The sequence below is a fragment of the Rana temporaria genome, chromosome 3 (genome assembly GCF_905171775.1).
Source record: "Rana temporaria chromosome 3, aRanTem1.1, whole genome shotgun sequence".
In the NCBI taxonomy this organism is placed as follows: domain Eukaryota; kingdom Metazoa; phylum Chordata; class Amphibia; order Anura; family Ranidae; genus Rana; species Rana temporaria.
Window position 1 is genome coordinate 476,347,657 of NC_053491.1, and position 19,245 is coordinate 476,366,901.

The following is a 19,245-nucleotide window of genomic DNA, read 5'->3' on the forward strand; positions in this document are numbered from 1 at the left end:
ATAGCTTCCCAGGTCTGAAGCCTGGAGAGGGTGTGAGGAGTTCAAAGTCGGTTTACCTCCCAGACATGTTGCCTGTGGAGGAAACGGTTCCAGTGTCATATCTCTCTGCAGATGTCTAATATGTCCACTGCTGAGACATACGGTACCTATAGCTCCACATTCATCAAAACTCAAGCTCCTTTCTGGCTAAAAATTACCAGCCCTAGCATAAACCTATTATGAACAGGTCTATACTAGGGCCTGGAAAACAAGAAGCTAGGAGCACGTTCAGGAATCAAAGATTGCTCAGTCCATTGCCAGTTTTTTTTTTTTAAATCATACAACCTCTACCAGCCTTTGAATAGGACATATTTCCAGGCAGAGAGAATTCATTGCTGTTTTAAGTCACCTGTAAACCCTCAACTTCTCTTCACTTGACTTTGAGCAAATTGCTTTAAGCAAAGGTTGACAAAGTTGATTTCAGCCATTTGGTCCCCACTGGTGGGTTGGTGAAGGAATTGGGGCAGTAGACAGATAGTGCACTAAGATAAAGGTTGGGAGATCCTGTCAAATCCAAAAGCTCATTAGGGTGTCTTCAGTATAGTACAAGAGCTCAGCCAACCAGCCAAAACTCAGCTGGGTAGTAACATATTGAAGAAGGATCCTAACAAAATTTTATATATGAATGTCAGACTTTTTGTTTTGCCATACATTTTCTTATGCTTGCAACCTAAATTATTATGTATTTTTATATTCTCTTACTAGGTGGGCTATCACAATAACATCACCTATATTGTACTAACAGGTTTGCCAAATATAAAAAGCATAAAAATTATATTTTTCTTGGTGCTGTGTTTCATATATTGTGTTACTATTTCTGGAAATCTCTTCATTGTGATTTTATATCATCTGAGTAAAACACTCCAGTCTCCCATGTACCTCTTCATCACCCAACTATCATTGCTTGATATAATTCTGTCTACAGATATTCTTCCCAACTTTCTTTATATTATCTTACATGATGGATGTACCATGTCTCTTGCTGGATGCATCATCCAGTTCTTCTTCTTTTCCCATACTGAGGCCTCAGAGTTTTTTCTACTGACTTTGATGTCCTATGACCGGTATTTGGCCATCTGTAAGCCTCTGCATTACAACTCTATAATGAACCAATCAAATTGCATTAAATCAGTGATTATCATTTGGTTACTGGGTTTTACAACGACATTGGCTGATTCAATTTCTTTGTGCAGTTTATACTACTGTGGACCAAACATCATTCATCACTTCTTCTGTGACTTTGAACCCATAATTGAGCTTGTCTGCTCCGATACTTCATGGATCCATAATCAGATCTATGTGTTTAGCTTCATCTTTGTCGTAGCACCTTTTATATTAATTGTTATATCGTATATCTATATTGTTTTAGCCATCCTCAAAATTAAATCAATTACAGGAAGACAAAAAGCCTTCACCACCTGCAGCTCTCACTTGACCGTAGTGTGCATTTTTTACGGAACTATAATCGCTGTGTATTTGTTTCCAACAAAAGGACAATTGGATATTCTGAACAAATTCCTCTCTCTTTTTTACACTGTAATGACTCCATTGCTTAATCCCATCATATACACATTCAGGAACAAGGACTTTAAGAAAGCTATTAAAAAAATAAAAAAACATTTTTTAAATTAAAAATGCAAATGTGATAGAAAAGTAAATATAAAAAAAAAAAAATCTGTGCATAAGCATATCCTTGATGTCAGAAGAATACATAGGTGGTATACATTGAAATCTACGGCTAAAATTATAAATTGTGAAGTCACTGGGATAGAGATGTTGAAATCACATTATGGGGTTAAAGAATGGCACCATGTGGAAGGAAGGAGCTACTTCTTAAAAAATGAGTTTCAGTGTATACTCTAGTATAAGCCAAGTTTTTCAGCCCTTTTTTAAGACTGAAAATACTCCCCTCGGCTTATACTCAAGTCAGTGTACCTGAAATTCTTGACAGGCTGTGGGCGTCCATTGTTTAAAAGTCGTGGTCTCCTCCTGGTCCCTTCTGTGATAGGCATTTCCCAGCAGACACTGGGCCTGATTTACTATGCTCTGTGCGCTGCGCTGGTTCATGCGTTAATTAGTACTCCGGGTGGAGGCTTAATTGGGCGCATGAACCAGCGTAGCAGCCGGCGCATTGAAACTAATATGTAAAGCCGCGCCGAACTCCCTATAGAAGTCTATGGGAGAAATCAAAAGTGTTCATTTTAAAGGCTAATCTGCAAGTTTTGTCCTAAAAAGTGTTTGGGGACCTCAGTCCTGTCCCAGGGAACATGTATCAATGCTTTTTTTATTTTTTAAAACGGCCGTTTTTTCGGGAGCAGTGAAATTAATAATTCTTAAAGTGAAACAATAAAAGTGAAATATTCCTTTAAATTTCGTACCTAGGGGGGGTGTAATGTCAGCATGTGAAATAGCGCATTTTTCCCGCACTTAGAACTGTGCGGATGTCCCCATGTTGATGGGGACAAGGGCCTCATCCCCACAACCCTTGCCCGGTGGTTGTGGGGGTCTGCGGGCGGGGGGCTTATCAGAATCTGGAAGACCCCTTTAACAAAGGGGACCCCCAGATCCTGGCCCCCCCCTATGTGAAATGGTAATGGGGTACATTGTACCTCTACCATTTCACCCCAAAAAAAATGTCAAAGTGTTAAAAATGACAGTAGCCGGTTTTTGACAAATATTTTAATAAAATCTTCTTTTCTTCTTTCCTTCGGGTTTCTTCCGCTGCTTCTTTCTTGGGTCTTCTCGTCCACATCTTGCCCGACGTGTTCTTCTATCTTCTCCGTCCGTCCTTCAGCCTTCTGGTCCCGCATCTTGCCCGTTGTCTTGTCCTGTCTTCTTCTCCGTCCGTCCGCCAGCCTCCTCGTCCGCATCTTGTGTCTTCTCCGGTCTTCTTCTCGGTCCGCCAGCCTTCTCGTCCCCGGACCCAGCGTTTGAATTTGATTTGGCCGCCGTGTTCCCGCTCCTGGGACCCGCCCCCCCTCTGACGCCACAAGTAAACTCCTTAGAAGGTCATGTGCGTCAGAGGGGGGCGGGGTCACAGAGCGTCACACAGCGGGGGAATTCAATTTCAATCGCGCCGCCCGGAGAAGAAGTTCCCGCCGTGTCACACTCATGTGACCCCGCCCCCCTCTGACGCACATATGCCACACGCGGACTTTCATATGAGTTTACTTGTGGCGTCAGAGGGGGGCGGGTCCCAGGAGCGGGAACACGGCGGCCAAATCAAATTCAAATGCTGGGTCCGGGGACGAGAAGGCTGGCGGACCGAGAAGAAGACCGGAGAAGATACAAGATGCGGACGAGGAGGCTGGCGGACGGACGGAGAAGAAGACAGGACAAGACAACGGGCAAGATGCGGGACCAGAAGGCTGAAGGACGGACGGAGAAGATAGAAGAAGACGTCGGGCAAGATGTGGACGAGAAGACCCAAGAAAGAAGCAGCGGAAGAAACCCGAAGGAAAGAAGAAAAGAAGATTTTATTAAAAGATTTGTCAAAAACCGGCTACTGTCATTTTTAACACTTTGACATTTTTTTGGGGTGAAATGGTAGAGGTACAATGTACCCCATTACCATTTCACATAGGGGGGGCAGGATCTGGGGGTCCCCTTTGTTAAAGGGGTCTTCCAGATTCTGATAAGCCCCCCGCCCGCAGACCCCCACAACCACCGGGCAAGGGTTGTGGGGATGAGGCCCTTGTCCCCATCAACATGGGGACATCCTCCCCATGTTGAGGGCATGTGGCCTGGTGCGGTTCAGGAGAGGGGGCGGGGGCGCACTCTGTCCCCCCCTCTTTTCTGCGGCCGGCCAGGTCAACGTGCTCGGATAAGGGTCTGGTGTGGATTTTTAGGGGGACTCCACGCCATTTTTTTTTCAATTTGGGGTGGAGTTCCCCTTAAAATCCACACCAGACCTGAAGGGCCTGGAATGGATATTTGCCGGGAACCGCACGTCTTTTTTTTTTTGGGGTTTTACGGCGGGGTTCCCCTTAATATCCATTCCAGACCTGAAGGGCCTGGTAATTTAATTTGGAGGGACCCCCTTTTTTTTTTTTGTTTTTTTTTTTTAATGAGCAATGACTGTATTCTTTATAGCCATGAGTACTTTAAACTTCCTTTTTTTTGTTTCACTTCAGAAATGACATCTTGTACAGGGACAGTTCTAAGCACGGGAAACATGTGTGTACCCCCCTCCCCCCCTGTATGAAATTTAAAGGAATATTTCACTTTTATTATTTCACTTTAACCACTTCCATACCGCGCCTATTCTGGCACTTCTCTCCTTCATGTAAAAATTATATTTTGTTCCTGGGAAATTAATCAGGACCCCCAAACATTATATATAATTTTTTAGCAGACACCCTAGGGAATAAAGTTAGCGGTCATTTTTTATTTGATTTCCAACGGTATTTGCGCAATAATTTTTCAAACGCCTTTTTTTTGGCCCAAAAAAAAAACACGGTTCATGAATAAAAAAAAAAAAAAAAAGTAAAGTTAGCCCAATTTTTATGGATAATGTTAAAGATGATGTTACACCGAGTAAATAGATACCTAACTTGTCACGCTTTAATATTGTACACACTCATGGAATGGCGCCAAACTTCGGGACATAAAAATATCCATAGGCGATGCTTGTTTTTTTTTTTACAGGTGACCAGTTCAGAGTTACAGAGGAGGTCTAGGGCTAGAATTATTGCTCTCGCTCTAACCCACGCGTCAATACCTCACATGTGTGGTTTGAATGGTGTTTACATATGTGGGCGGGACTTACATGCATATTTGCTTCTGAGTGCGAGCTTCTAGGGACAGGGGCGATATTTTATTTATTTTTTTATTTTTTTTACCTCATATTTTTATTCTTGCACTTTTTTGACACTTTTTTTGATTTTGGATCACTTTTCTTCCTATTACAAGGAATGTAAACATCCCTTGTAATAGGACTAGTGTGTGACAGGTCCTCTTTATGGAGAGAGGCGGGGTCAATAAGGCTGGAAAGCATGGTATTGAAAAAAAAAATAAAAGTTCTCATGCTTTCAGCTGCAATCATGTTCGTTCAGCACAGTGGTGTAGTGTATAGCACTTTGACCTAGCAGCAAAAGAGTCGTTGGTTCGAATCCCGCCCGTGACAGCATCTGCATAGAGTTTGCATGTTCTCCCTGTGCCTGCGTGGGTTTCCTCCCACAATATAAAAACACGCTGTAAATCGGATCCGGTCTAAATAAGCCCTAATATGCAGTAGTATATTTAGGTTTTGTTCTGCCCTAGGCCTGACTACATATCTGCACCTCCTAATAGAAAAATGACCCACCCCTTCCTGTCAAGGTCACACCCTGTTTTGTATGACCCGCCCAGGAATTTTCAGGGGACCCACACACTAGTTCTGGGGGGGGAGGGGGGCACTGGATTCCCTTAACCACTTCCATACCAGGCACTTACGCACCTTCCCGCCCAAGCCAATTTTCAGCTTTCAACACTGTCGCACTTTGAATGGCAATTGCGCGGTCATACAACACTGTACCCAAACAAAATTGGCGTCCTTTTTCCCCCACAAATAGAGCTTTCTTTTGTTGTTATTTGATCACCTCTGCAATTTTTTTTTTTGCGCAACAACTAAAAAAAGACTGCAAATTTTGAAACAAAAAAAACGTTTTTATTTTTTTAGGTTAATTTTTTTGTAAATAAGTTTTTCTCTTTCAATTACGGGCACTGATATGGCGGCACTGATGGGCACCGATGAGATGGCACTGATGGACATCGATGAGGTAGTACTGACGGGCACAGATGAGGTGGCATTGATTGGCGGCGCTGCTATGCGGCACTGATGGGCACTCATAGGCGGCACTGATGGGCACTCATGGGCGGCACAGATGGGCACTCATGGGCGGCACTTATGGGTGGCACTGATGGATACTTATGGGTGGCACAGGTGGGCACTGATAGGTGGGCACTGTGCATGGATGGGCACTGTGGGGTGGCACTGATGGACACTGTGGGGTGGCACTGATGGACACTGTGGTGGCACTGATTTTCCCAGGTTGCCAGTCAGTGCCCATTTGTGGGCACTGATTGGCATATTTTTTCTTTTTTTTTTATGCTTTTTTTTTTTTTTTTTTTCTTTTTGTTTTTTTTTTCCACACCCTGGTTGTCCAGGGTGGGCATCCCTGGTGGTCCAGTGTGGTGATCCGAGGGGGGGCTGCGCTGATAAACAATCAGCGCGAACGCCCCCTGTCAGGAGAGCCGCCGATCGGCTCTCCTATACTCGCGTCTGTCAGACGCAAGTGAGGAAGAGCCATCGATGGCTCTTCCTGTTTACATCGTGATCAGCTGTGATTGGACACGGCTGATCACGTGGTAAAGAGTCTCCGTCTCCGTGAGAGACTCTTTACCGAGATCGGAGATGCAGGGTGTCAGACTGACACCCCGCATCACCGATCGCCACGCTGCGTGCCCCCACAGGCGCGCGCGGCATGAAATCCTGCAGGACGTCCTGTCAGGATTGTGTAACCACTTCCCGGACGTAAATCGGCCATAGGCTGGGCGGGAAGTGGTTAATTTGCATAGTTTTTCTCTCACTTCCTGTTTGGCTATGGGGCAGGAAGTGAAGGCAAATCTCCCCAATTGGACACAGATAATACAAAATAAACTGACAGGGCCTATAACCCTCCCTCACTCTATCCAAAATTAAAGAAAATAAAACTTGTTGATTATAGTTCTTGTCAGGGGCGGACTGACCATTGAGTCACTCGGGCACTGCCCGAGGGCCCCATGCCACTAGGGGGCCCCATCCGGGTTGCCAGGCTCAGTAAAACCAGGGACAGTATGTAAAAATCTGTGTTTTTTTTAGATCTGTCCCTGATATGTCCGAAAATGACATGCTTTTAATGTGAATATCCCAAGATTTTAGCTGCCCGCCTCTGCACTACCTCCTGGCGTGGTGGTCATCTGTAAGCCAGAGGGGCCCCATAATCTTCTATTGCCCAGGGGCCCCATGAGTTGTCAGTCCGCCCCTGGTTCTAGTTTAAGCACAAATTTCATCGAGTTTTATTGAGAGCCCTAAGAAAATATAACCATGCCAATAGGCCAGGATACAGCGTTGCTAATATGTAGGAATGTGTGTGTTAGAGCACCCCACCCAATGTTAACTAAAAAATTATTAATTTGTAAATAAGTATTATCTGCTCATTTTTTTGGGGATGTCTGCACCCCTGATAGTGACAACATTTGTGAGGTGTCTACACCCTTTCTAATTCATTCACTTCCTGTCACATAGCCAAACAGGAAGTGAGGGTAAAACCTTACTAATATCTTTTCTTGGGGACACAGAGATCAATCTAAATAGTTTCCCATTATGTAAATTGCACTCTAGCATTTTGCTGTGTACACCCCAAATTATTAGGGATCTTGGACTTTGGGGTCCATTTACTAAAGGCAAATCCACTCCTACAAGTGCAAAGCAAGGAAGAAAACAAAACAACTTTGCTTCTACAGGATTGGATGTTAAAACCATCAGTGCTTCCTCTCTGATTTTCAGCAACTATGCTTGTACTGCAGAGTGGCTTTGCCTTTACTAAACCCCAAACTAAATAATCATTTGGGGCAGGGATCCTCAAACTACGGCCCTCCAGCTGTTGTAGAACTACACATCCCATGAGGCCTTGTAATGCACTGACATTCACAGACATGACTAGGCATGATGGGAATTGTAGTTCCTGAACAACTGGAGGGCCGTAGTTTGAAGACCCATGATTTGGGGTGTACACAGCAGTGCTGGAGTGCAATTTGCCTAATGGGGACACTAGTTAGATTGACCTGTGTCCCCAAGAAATGACACTGGTAGGGTTTTAACCTCACTTCCTGTTCAGCTGTGTGACAGGAAGTGAAGCCAATTTTAAGAAAAGGGACACAAAGCTCAACCCAAAAATAAAAAAAACACAAAGCAGGGGTTCTAACACTCACTTGGCTTCCCTCAAACACCCACAATTTGAATAGGATTGCCTTGCGCTAGATTTAAGCACAGTGCTGTAAATCAGCACGTCAAGCCTGTCCACCAATAGCAACCCCCCCCCCCACACAGGCCATGTTTGCAGGTTTTCCTTCATCTTGCACATGTGCTTTAAAATACAGTCTGGACAGCAATTCTTGATAAGAGAAATCCACAAAACATGTCCTGTCGGGGGTACTTGAGGGCTGAGGACCACTGCAGAAAAAAGAAAATAATTACCAGTTTTGTCTTTAAAGTCATGGAGAATAAACATGGCAAACATTTCATGATTACACACCAGGAAAGAAGCTTAGACAAAAATCACACATAATTTGTTAGGCCCAAACCGATTTCTGCTGCAGCTGTCAACATATGTAGCATGAAAAAGTAACAAAAGACAAACTTAAAAATTTTAAAGTAATTTTTATTGGTCAACAAAACAAGGAAAGCAAAAAAAGACAAACAAACAAACACAAACAAAAATACATTTCAAAATTCTAAATAACCATAGCTTCACACATTTTTCATAAAATAAGTCCACATAGACAAATACATCAAAGTGAACATCATTTAAAAATAAACCAAAACCATTGGCAAAATAAAACAAAACCCATGCAACAAACCACATTTGTGTTTAGCAACAGCATTTCTGCCAGCCTGCCCCTTCTGAGGGCAGCTGAGGACTGATCGATCCAAGATTTTTATAACAGTGCTAGTAATGAAGCAATTGAAATCACATGAACAAATTGCAGTCTCTAGTTTGGGTGAGCTTGTAATTGGGCACGCCTGCAATTAACCCAAACCACGCTCTATGAGCATCCAAGGAATGTTTTTCACCTTTTAAAAAGAAAGGATATTTTTTTTCTAAGTGTTTGAGCATGCTCAGTTCATCACACATGTAGGAACCAAGCTGCAATGGAATGAGAGCTTTTTTTTTTTTGTGTTTCCCCTGATCTGATGCTTTTCAGCCTGAAGGGGAGGTGTTAAAGACAGAAGTAAACACGCACATTTAATAATCTATTTGTGGGAAAAAAAAGGTTGCCAATTTTGTTTGGGAGCCACGTCGCACGACTGCGCAATTGTCAGTTAAAGCGACGCCGTGCCGAATCACAAAAACTTGCCCGGTCATTGACCAGAAATATGGTCCGGGCTCAAGTGGTTAAAAATTAACAAAACACAAAGGTGAGCCCAATTTTTGGGGATAATGTGAAAGATGATGTTACACTGAGTAAATAGATACCTTACATGTCACGCTTTACTATTGGAAACACTCCTGCAATGGGGCCAAAATGAATTCCGTGAATATCCCCATAGGCGACCTTTTTCTTTTTTTTCCAGGTTACCAGTTTATAGTTACAAAGAAGGTCTAGTGGTAAAAGTATTGCTCTCGCTCTAACGCACGCGTCAATACCTCACATGTGTGGTTTGAACGATGTTTATATATGTGGGCGGGACTTGCGTAAGTCCTGCCCACATATGTCAAAATTATTTTTACTTTTTGCTCTAATAAATATCCCCAAAAATATATATTCTAAAAAATAAAAAAACCCTCAGTTTAGGCCGATACGTATTCTACATCTTTTTGGTTCCAAAAAATCGCAAATAGCGTTTAGTGTTTGGTTTTGGCAAAAGTTATAGCGTCTACAAAATATATATTTTTTTGTTTTAACTAGTTATTGGGGCGATCAGCGATTTTTATCGGTACTGCGACATTATGGCGGACACATCGAACACTTTTTTGGAACCATTGGCATTTTTCTAGCGATCAGTGCTGTAAAAATGCATTGCTTATTCTAAAAATGCCACTGGCAGGGAAGGGGTTAACACTAGGTGCGAGGGAGGGGTTAAATATGTTCCCTGGGTGTGTTCTAACTGTAGGGGGGGGTGGGACTTACATGTGTAAATGACAGATCGCTGTTCATGAAGGGGAACTCCAGACCCCCCCCAAAAAAATGGGTTCCCTCCAGGTGCATACCAGGCTCTTAGGCTTGGTCTGGAACATAAGGGGTTAAACCCGCGCTAAAAAAAATAGCGTGGGGTCCCCCCCAAGATCCAAACCAAGCCCTTATCCCAGGCACGCAGTCTGGTCAGACAGGAATGGGGGTGGGGACGAGCGAGCGCCCCCCTCCCTCCTGAGCCATACCAGACCACATGCCCTCAACATGGGGGAGTGTGTGCTGTGGGGGAGGGGGGCACTGCCCCCCCACCCCGAAGCACTCTTGTCCCCATGTCGATAGGGACAAGAGCCTCTTCCCGACAACCCTGGCCGTTGGTTGTCGGGGTATGCGGGCGGAGGGCTTATCAGAATCTGAGAGACCCCTTTAATAAAGGGGTCCCCAGATTCCAGCCCCCCACCCTATGTGAATGAGTATGGGGTACATTGTACCCCTACCCATTCACCTGGGGAAAAAAATGGAAAAAAATAATACACCACACACATTTAAAAATTAATTTATTAGTCAGCCGGGGGTCTTCTGCCGGGGCCCCCCACCACCACCCCATTAGGCCCCGGGCTTCGCCATCTTCTGCCGGAACCCCCTTCACCAGTGAGGCTCCTGCCTTTGGGGGAGGGTCCCGGGCTACTACGACGGTTTCTGCGGGGGGGGGGGGGAAAGGCACCCCACCCCCGTCTTCAGCGACGTAATTCACCGGGACCCCCTTCACCAGGGAGGCTCCTGCCTTTGGGGGAGGGTCCCGGGCTTCCACGACGGTTTCTGTGGGGGGGGGGTGCACTGGCACCCCACCCCCGTCTTCAGCGACGTAATTCACCGGGACCCCCTTCACCAGGGAGGCTCCTGCCTTTGGGGGAGGGTCCCGGGCTTCCACGACGGTTTCTGCGGGGGGGGGTGCACTGGCACCCCACCCCCGTCTTCAGCGACGTAATTCACTGGGACCCCCTTCACCAGGGAGGCTCCTGCCTTTGGGGGAGGGTCCCGGGCTTCCACGACGGTTTCTGCGGGGGGGTGCACTGGCACCCCACCCCCGTCTTCAGCGACGTAATTCACCGGGACCCCCTTCACCAGGGAGGCTCCTGCCTTTGGGGGAGGGTCCCGGGCTTCCACAACGGTTTCTGCGGGGGGGGGTGCACTGGCACCCCACCCCCGTCTTCAGCGACGTAATTCACCGGGACCCCCTTCACCAGTGAGGCTCCTGCCTTTGGGGGAGGGTCCCGGGCTTGTACGGTGTCTTCCGCCGGGGGGCGACACCCACGGGCTTCTGCGATGCCTTCCGCTTCTGCCTGTCTCCTCCGCGGAGCACAGGGCTTGTCTCCGCTGTCTTCTCCCTTCTCTTCCATTCGATGTTGACACGACGAGGTCCGGCGCTGGAATGCCGTCTGAGCAGTGGGCATGGACTTATATAGGGCAATGCCACCATGTGACCTCAACCCATGTGACATCACATTCCCATCATGCCCAGGGAATGTGATGTCACATGGGTTGAGGTCACATGGTGGCATTACCCTATATAAGTCCATGCCCGCCGCTGACACGGCATGTCAGCGCGGAACCTCGTCATGTCAACATCCAATGGAAGAGAAGGGAGAGGACAGCGGAGACAAGCCCTGTGCTCCCGGAGGAGACAGGCAGAAGAAGGAAGAGAGAAGAAAGAAGACGGAAGAAAGCCCTGGCTCCGCGGGGGAGCCAGGCAGAAGAGGGAGCAGAGAAAAGACCGGGGAGTTGGCGCACCCCCGGCAGAAGACCAGGAAGACCGGAACCCTGGCGGAAGGCACCGGAAAGACCGGGGGATAGGCGCCATCCCCTGGCAGAAGACCCCGAAGTCCGGATGCCCCTCCCTAATGAAAAAGAGCTTAAATGGGGTGGGGGCATCCGGCGGAAGGCTCCGGAGAGGACCGAGGGATGGCGCCCTCCCCCGGCAGAAATCACCGAAGCCCAGGGTCCCGGCAGAAGATCGGGAGAGAAGAAACCCCCCCTTCTAAGAGAGCTAAAGAAGAAAGGGGGGGCTCCGGAGCAGATTAATAAAATATTTTATTCTGTGTGGTGTTTTATTTTACTTTACATTTCCCCCATGTGAATGGGTAGAGGTACGATGTACCCCATACTCATTCACATAGGGTGGGGGGGCGGCATCTGGGGGCCCCCTTATTAAAGGGAGCTCGCAGATTCCGATTAGCCCCGCCCGCATACCCCGACAACCAATGGCAAGGGTTGTCGGGAAGAGGCTCTTGTCCCTATCGACATGGGGGCAAGAGTGCTGTGGGGTGGGGGGGCAGTGCCCCCCTCCCCCACAGCACACACTCCCCCATGTTGAGGGCATGCGGTCTGGTACGGCTCAGGAGGGGGGGGGCGCTCGCTCGTCCCCGCCCCCATTCCTGTCCGGGCCAGACTGCATGCTTGGGATGAGGGCTTGGTTTGGATCTGGGGGGGGGACCCCCGCGCCGAATCGGCGCGGGTTTAACCCCTCACGTTCCGGACCAAGCCTAAGAGCCTAATGTAGCCCTGAAGGGGGACCCGCGCCGATTTCAAGTTTGAAATTTGGCGCGGAGTTCCCCTTCAGGGCTGAAAACAGCTCGGAGATTCCCGTGCTCCGCGTCACGCAGCGCATTCACGGGTACGCCGCTTGGTATTTACCAAGATTTTCACGGCGTACTGACAAGGCGCACGGGAATTCCTGACTTTTCTCTCTGTGCATGCCCAGTATGCAAATGAACCTCCCGAGGTTCAGGCGCACTGTGCAAGCGTACGGGGATCTGTTTTCAAAAAACACTTTCCCTTTCAATTCGGCCCGCCAAACACTTCAAAACACATGTCACTTCACTTCCCCTGCATCCCCCCACCTCCCCCCTAATAAACTCCCGCCCGAACCCCCGCAATTTACAGTTTAATGTGCCGTGCGCCAGGTCTGTACTGGTGCACAATGCACCCTCTCCTGGGCGCACGGAGCACATTAGTAACTAGGGAAATACACTGCACTAGCAGCGTATTTCTTTAGTAAATGGCCAAACGGCTGCTACTCCTGCTTTTACTCCATGAGTCATGGAGTAAAGGCTTGGTAAATCAGCCCCTATGAGAACGTAGGAGAAAGCTAGAATGACTCAAATTAGAAAAGAATCAAACCAAGAACATTACTAGAACAGGGGCAGACAAATTGGGCCTTAGGCACTGGTGGCGGTGTCACAACACTGCAACCCCTCACAGATACTGTAATTGGAGCGCAGCAAAGAGCCTGTAACGTACCTGGTGTGTAGAGTCTGATGCAGGGTAGCCTCTCTTACGACTCTGGTTTGCAAGCCACTGGATATGGGACAGCGGGCTCGGAGCACAGAGGGGTAGGAGTGCCGGGTGGTGATGTGTAGAAGCAGGTGGACGAATACCTCTGGCAAGTAGATGCTGAACATACAGCGGAGGATGGGTCAGCGACCCGCACAGAAGCTGCGACTACAGCGGCACAAGTTGGTAACAGTTCAGGTAGGATGGGTCAGCGACCCGCACAGAAGCTGCGACTACAGCGGCACAAGTTGGTAACAGTTCAGGTAGGATGGGTTAGCGACCCGCACAGAAGCTGCGACTACAGCGGCACAAGTTAGTAATAGTTCAGGTATACCGGGAAAGCAGGGTCAAACAAGCCGGGTCATAACAGGTGATCGTGCAGAAAGATGACTGAAGAATGGTCGGTAAACAAGCAGGTGGATCTGGCAGCAGTGAAGTCAAGCAGGCGGATGGTCAAACGGAGCCGGGTCAGGATAGGAGAGATGAGAGGAGTCAGACAAGCCGGGTTCGGTGTTCAAATCAGGTTTTAGGTAGAGTAGTCAAAACAAGCCAAGTTCAGTGTTCAAATCAGGTTTCAGATAGCAAACAGGTCTCAGATAGGATCCACGTCAGAACTGCAGATCAGGCAGCAAAGACCCTGTGCTGCTGAAGTGTTTAAATAGGGCAGCCTGCTGTTAATCACTGAAATCAGTCTGCACCATTAACCCTTAAGTGGCAGATCCATGACATTGCCCCCCCCCCCCAAGGGGCAGCCTCCGGATGCCCAGTCAGGCTTCTTTGTCAGGATGAGCAAGGAAAAAAGCACGTAACAACCTCTTGGCATGTATATTACCTTCTGGCTCCCAAGAATTATCCTCTGGGCCGTACCCCTTCCATTTGACTAGGAACTGATTCTGGCCTTGTCGCTTCCGACAGTCCAATATGGCTTCTACCACGTATTCTTCCCATCCGTCCACATGAATGGGTTCTGGAGGTTTAGACCCTCTGTTGGGAAAAGGATCGGCAACTGCAGGCTTGAGCAAAGAGACGTGAAACACAGGATGTATCTTTAGGGTGTCAGGCAAAAACAGTTCATAAGAGGCTACATTAATTTTTCTTTTGACTGGAAAAGGACCCAAAAACTTAGGTGCTAGCTTTTTAGACGGACAAGGTAATCTGAGGTTATTTGAAGATAGCCATACCTGATCGTCCGGTTTTAGATCCAAGTCACCCCTTCTCTTCTTATCGAAAAAAAATTTGCTGTCCGCCTGAGCCTTGGTAATTGCGTCATGCAAAAGTTGATTGTTGCGTCTGAGAAAGTCCATAGTACTTTGTACGGCTGGAACTGGTGACTCTGAAAAGAAATCTGGCAAAAATGTTCAATTGAATCCATAATTAGCAAAGAAAGGAGATTGCCCAGTAGCTGAATGATTGGCATTGTTGTATGCAAATTCTGCCAAAGGTAGCAGGGAGACCCAATCGTCTTGGGAGAAGGTTGTGAAACATCTAATATATTGCTCTAATGTTTGATTCGTCCTTTCCGTTTGTCCATTGGACTGAGGATGATAGGCAGAGGACAAGGACAGTTGAATTTGTAGTGTTTCGCAGAGAGCTCTCCAGAATCGGGAAGTAAACTGAACCCCTCTGTCAGAGACGATATTAGAAGGTACTCCATGCAATCTGATAATCTCCTTGATAAACACGCGGGCCGTCTCCGCTGCAGAAGGCGTGTTTTTCAGGGGCAAGAAATGGGCCATTTTGGTGAAACGATCCACAACAACAAAGATCGCCGTACATCCCTCGGAACGAGGAAGTTCAACAATGAAATCCATTGCGATCATTTCCCATGGTCGGTTGGGTACTGGTAACGGTTTTAGTAAACCCCAAGCTTGTTTTCGGGGTGTTTTATTTCGATTGCATATAGGACAAGAATTGATGTATGACCTACAGAAGTCCTCCAGATTGGGCCACCAGAATGTGCGTCGTATTAATTCAAGAGTTTTATTAACTCCAAAGTGGCCTGCTAATGGATGATCATGGCAAAGTTTCAAGACCTCGACTCTGATATCTTCTGGTACAAAAACCTGACTTCCTCTCCAAAATAGTCCGTCTCTAGAGGTTAGTAAGATATTAGAGGGATCGGAAGAGGCCCTTCTGATCATAGAGAGTAGGTCGGTATGTAACAGTAGGAAGTTGTTGTCCGGTAAAATGGTATCAGGAGTGGATGCATCCTTCGGATTGTCGTGCATTCGGGATAATGCATCCGGTTTCACGTTATTAGATCCTGGCCGGTAAGTAATGTGAAAACAAAAACGAGAAAAGAAAAGAGCCCAACGAGCTTGTCAAGGTTTAAGGCATCTGGCAGTTTTTAAGTATTCCAAATTTGTGTGATCTGTATAGATCAGAACAGGGTGAGCGGCGCCTTCTAGCAAATATCTCCATTCCTCTAAGGCGGTCTTAATGGCTAGTAATTCCCGATCTCCCACGTCGTAGTTCTTTTCTGTGGGGGAAAGCTTTCGAGAAAAGAATCCTATTGGATGTATTAGATCTTTATCTCCTAAACGTTGGGAGAGGACGGCCCCAACGGCAACTTCAGAGGCGTCTACTTCGAGGAGGAAGGGTAACGCTGGATTGGGGTGTCTGAGAATTGGAGCTGAAGTAAAAAGTATTTTTAGAGTGTCGAAGGCCTTCTGGGCTTCAGGGTTCCAACGGAAGCGAAGGTTCTGTTTTGTGAGTTGTGTGATGGGGGCGACAATAGCAGAAAAACCTTTAATAAATTTTCTATAAAAATTTGCGAATCCTATGAAGCGTTGTACCCCTTTCTTATCTAGAGGTGTTGGCCAGTCTAAGATTGCAGATACCTTCTTTTGATCCATCTCAATTCCTGTTGGAGAAATTACCAAGCCTAAAAATTGAATGGTTTGCTGCTCGAACTCGCATTTTTCTGCTTTTGCATACAAACTGTGCTGGCGAAGACGATCCAAAACTTTACAGACATGTCCTCGGTGTTCTTCTAAGGAACGAGAGAAAATTAATATGTCATCTAAATAAACAATAACGAAAATGTCCAAGAAATCTCTGAACACGTCATTAACAAAATGTTGGAATGTAGCAGGCGCATTGCATAACCCGAAGGGCATGACCAAGTACTCGTAGTGGCCATAACGGGTACGAAATGCTGTCTTCCACTCATGTCCGTCTTTGATACGTATTAGGTTATACGCTCCCCTCAGGTCTAATTTCGTGAAAATGACGGCAAACCTTAGCTTTTGGAAGAGTTCCGGTATTAGGGGTAAGGGGTAACGGTTTTTCACTGTAACATTGTTGAGTTCCCGGTAGTCAATGCAGGGACGGAGAGATTGATCTTTCTTTGTAACAAAAAATATTCCGGCACCTGCTGGTGAAGTGGACGGGCGGATAAATCCCTTTTCCAGATTTTCATCCAGGTAGATCTTTAATGCGTCCTGTTCTTTTTCGGAGAGTGGAAAAATTTGTCCGAAGGGAATCTCAGCCACGGGAAGGAGGTCGATCGGACAATCATATGGCCGATGAGGTGGAAGGGAGTCAGCTCCCTTCTTGCTGAAGACATCCAGGAATTGGTGGTATGGTTTAGGGACGGATTGTAGCAGACTTGGATCGGTATTCAAACAAAGTAGGGCAGAAGATGGATCAGGGCGTCCAGGTAGACAGTGTACTTGACAGTAGGGGGATGAAAACAAGATTTCTTTGGATATCCAGTCGATCTGAGGATTATGTGCTTTAAGCCAAGGTATTCCCAGGATCACCGGGAACAAAGGAGACGAGATAACGTCCAAAATCAAAAGTTCCTTATGATTGGAGGCAGTGATGGCAGGTAAAGGAAAGGTTCCCTGGGTGACTTGCCCGGATTTGATATGTGAGCCATCAGCCAAAAAAACTGAAAGTGTAAAGTTCTTTAAGCGGACAGGGATGTTGTGCATATCGGCAAATGAGGAGTCAATAAAGCAGCTGCACGCACCTGAATCAACGATGGCTTTGACCGACACCGTCTTTCCTGGAAGCTGTAACAAAAGGGAGATATGGAGAAGGTTGGTATTGGTAGAGATAGCAGAAATGTTACCAGGAACTGATGATCGGGACTTACGTAGTTTAACAGGGCAATTGTGAACGTAGTGGCCGGCCTCACCGCAATACAGGCATAAGTTCAGCTGGCGGCGGCGAATGCGTTCTTCTGGCGGTAAGGTAGGTCGCATCACTCCTAACTGCATGGATTCAGGAGTGTCCAAGGAAGAGCCAGTAGAGTTAGAAGAAGTTGGTGGCTGATAACGAGAAGGAGGCAAAGGAGCTCGGGTAGTGACCCAGACTGGGCGACTTGGCTGAGAAGATCGTTCTGCTCGGCGCTCCCTTAATCGTCGGTCGATCTGCACAGCTTTATCGATCAGGTCATCCAGGGTGTCAGGTACCCCAATACGGGCCAATTCGTCTTTTAAAGCTTCGGACAAACCTAAACGAAATTGATGGCGCAAGGCTGCGCTATTCCACTGAGTGTCCGCACTCCAGCGGCGGAAATCTGTAACATAGTCCTCTACGGCCCTTCGCCCCTGTTGGAGAGCGAGTAGAGCCGCTTCAGCTGTGGCAGTTCTCTGAGGGTCGTCATAAAGTTGCGCCATGGCCTGGAAAAAGAATGGCAAAGTCTCGGTTTGGACACTGTTCTCCTCCAGTAATCGATGTGCCCAATTCAAAGGTTCCCCTTGAAGCAAAGAAACAACAAATCCTACTTTGGTAGCTTCCAAAGAAAATGTGCGAGGTTGCAAGGCGAAATACAACTGACAGGAGTTGCGAAAGTCCCGGAATTTGGTTCGATCTCCAGAAAATCGTTCGGGCATGGGAACCCTGGGTTCGGGCGGTAACATCACTACTGACGGACCAGAAGCGGATGAAGATGTAGATGGTCTAGCAGCAGATGCTGAAGTTGCGTCCCCAGATGCTGTTAAGTTCTGAACTTGTCCCTCCAACCTTAGATAGCCATCTTGCAGATTTTTCACGGCTTGGGTAAGGGAAGCTAGATGTTTACACACCTCTTCCATGGCCGGAACTACACCTGCAGACTCTGTCATGGCTGCCTGATACTGTAACGTACCTGGTGTGTAGAGTCTGATGCAGGGTAGCCTCTCTTACGACTCTGGTTCGCGAGCCACTGGATATGGGACAGCGGGCTCGGAGCACAGAGGGGTAGGAGTGCCGGGTGGTGATGTGTAGAAGCAGGTGGACGAATACCTCTGGCAAGTAGATGCTGAACGTACAGCGGAGGATGGGTCAGCGACCCGCACAGAAGCTGCGACTACAGCGGCACAAGTTGGTAACAGTTCAGGTAGGATGGGTCAGCGACCCGCACAGAAGCTGCGACTACAGCGGCACAAGTTGGTAACAGTTCAGGTAGGATGGGTCAGCGACCCGCACAGAAGCTGCGACTACAGCGGCACAAGTTGGTAACAGTTCAGGTAGGATGGGTCAGCGACCCGCACAGAAGCTGCGACTACAGCGGCACAAGTTAGTAATAGTTCAGGTATACCGGGAAAGCAGGGTCAAAAAAGCCGGGTCATAACAGGTGATCGTGCAGAAAGATGACTGAAGAATGGTCGGTAAACAAGCAGGTGGATCTGGCAGCAGTGAAGTCAAGCAGGTGGATGGTCAAACGGAGCCGGGTCAGGATAGGAGAGATGAGAGGAGTCAGACAAGCCGGGTTCAGTGTTCAAATCAGGTTTCAGGTAGAGTAGTCAAAACAAGCCAAGTTCAGTGTTCAAATCAGGTTTCAGATAGCAAACAGGTCTCAGATAGGATCCACGTCAGAACTGCAGATCAGGCAGCAAAGACCCTGTGCTGCTGAAGTGTTTAAATAGGGCAGCCTGCTGTTAATCACTGAAATCAGTCTGCACCATTAACCCTTAAGTGGCAGATCCATGACAGAGCCACATGCAAAGTATTGCATTAAAAATTGTTATTAGATGCCCCTGTTAAACAGGGGCAGAAACATTGGGCCTT

General features: G+C 47.3%; 1 protein-coding gene across 1 annotated transcript; it reads left to right on the forward strand.

The window, feature by feature from the left end:
* The first annotated feature begins 761 nt into the window (after positions 1 to 761).
* On the forward strand, positions 762 to 14,297 carry LOC120930718 (olfactory receptor 2C3-like). Its single transcript, XM_040341894.1, has 2 exons — positions 762 to 1,635; positions 14,130 to 14,297. The coding sequence occupies exons 1-2, from the start codon at positions 913 to 915 to the stop codon at positions 14,295 to 14,297; spliced, it is 891 nt and encodes a 296-aa protein (XP_040197828.1). The 5' UTR covers positions 762 to 912.
* Positions 14,298 to 19,245: the final 4,948 nt, after the last annotated feature.

Bases quoted from the DNA above. Each gene is read 5' to 3' on its own strand.
- LOC120930718 (XM_040341894.1), top strand. From the start codon at position 913: ATGTACCTCTTCATCACCCAACTATCATTGCTTGATATAATTCTGTCT. The intron at 1,636-14,129 runs GCTATTAAAAAA...CCATTTGACTAG, and splicing joins GGAACAAGGACTTTAAGAAA to GAACTGATTCTGGCCTTGTC.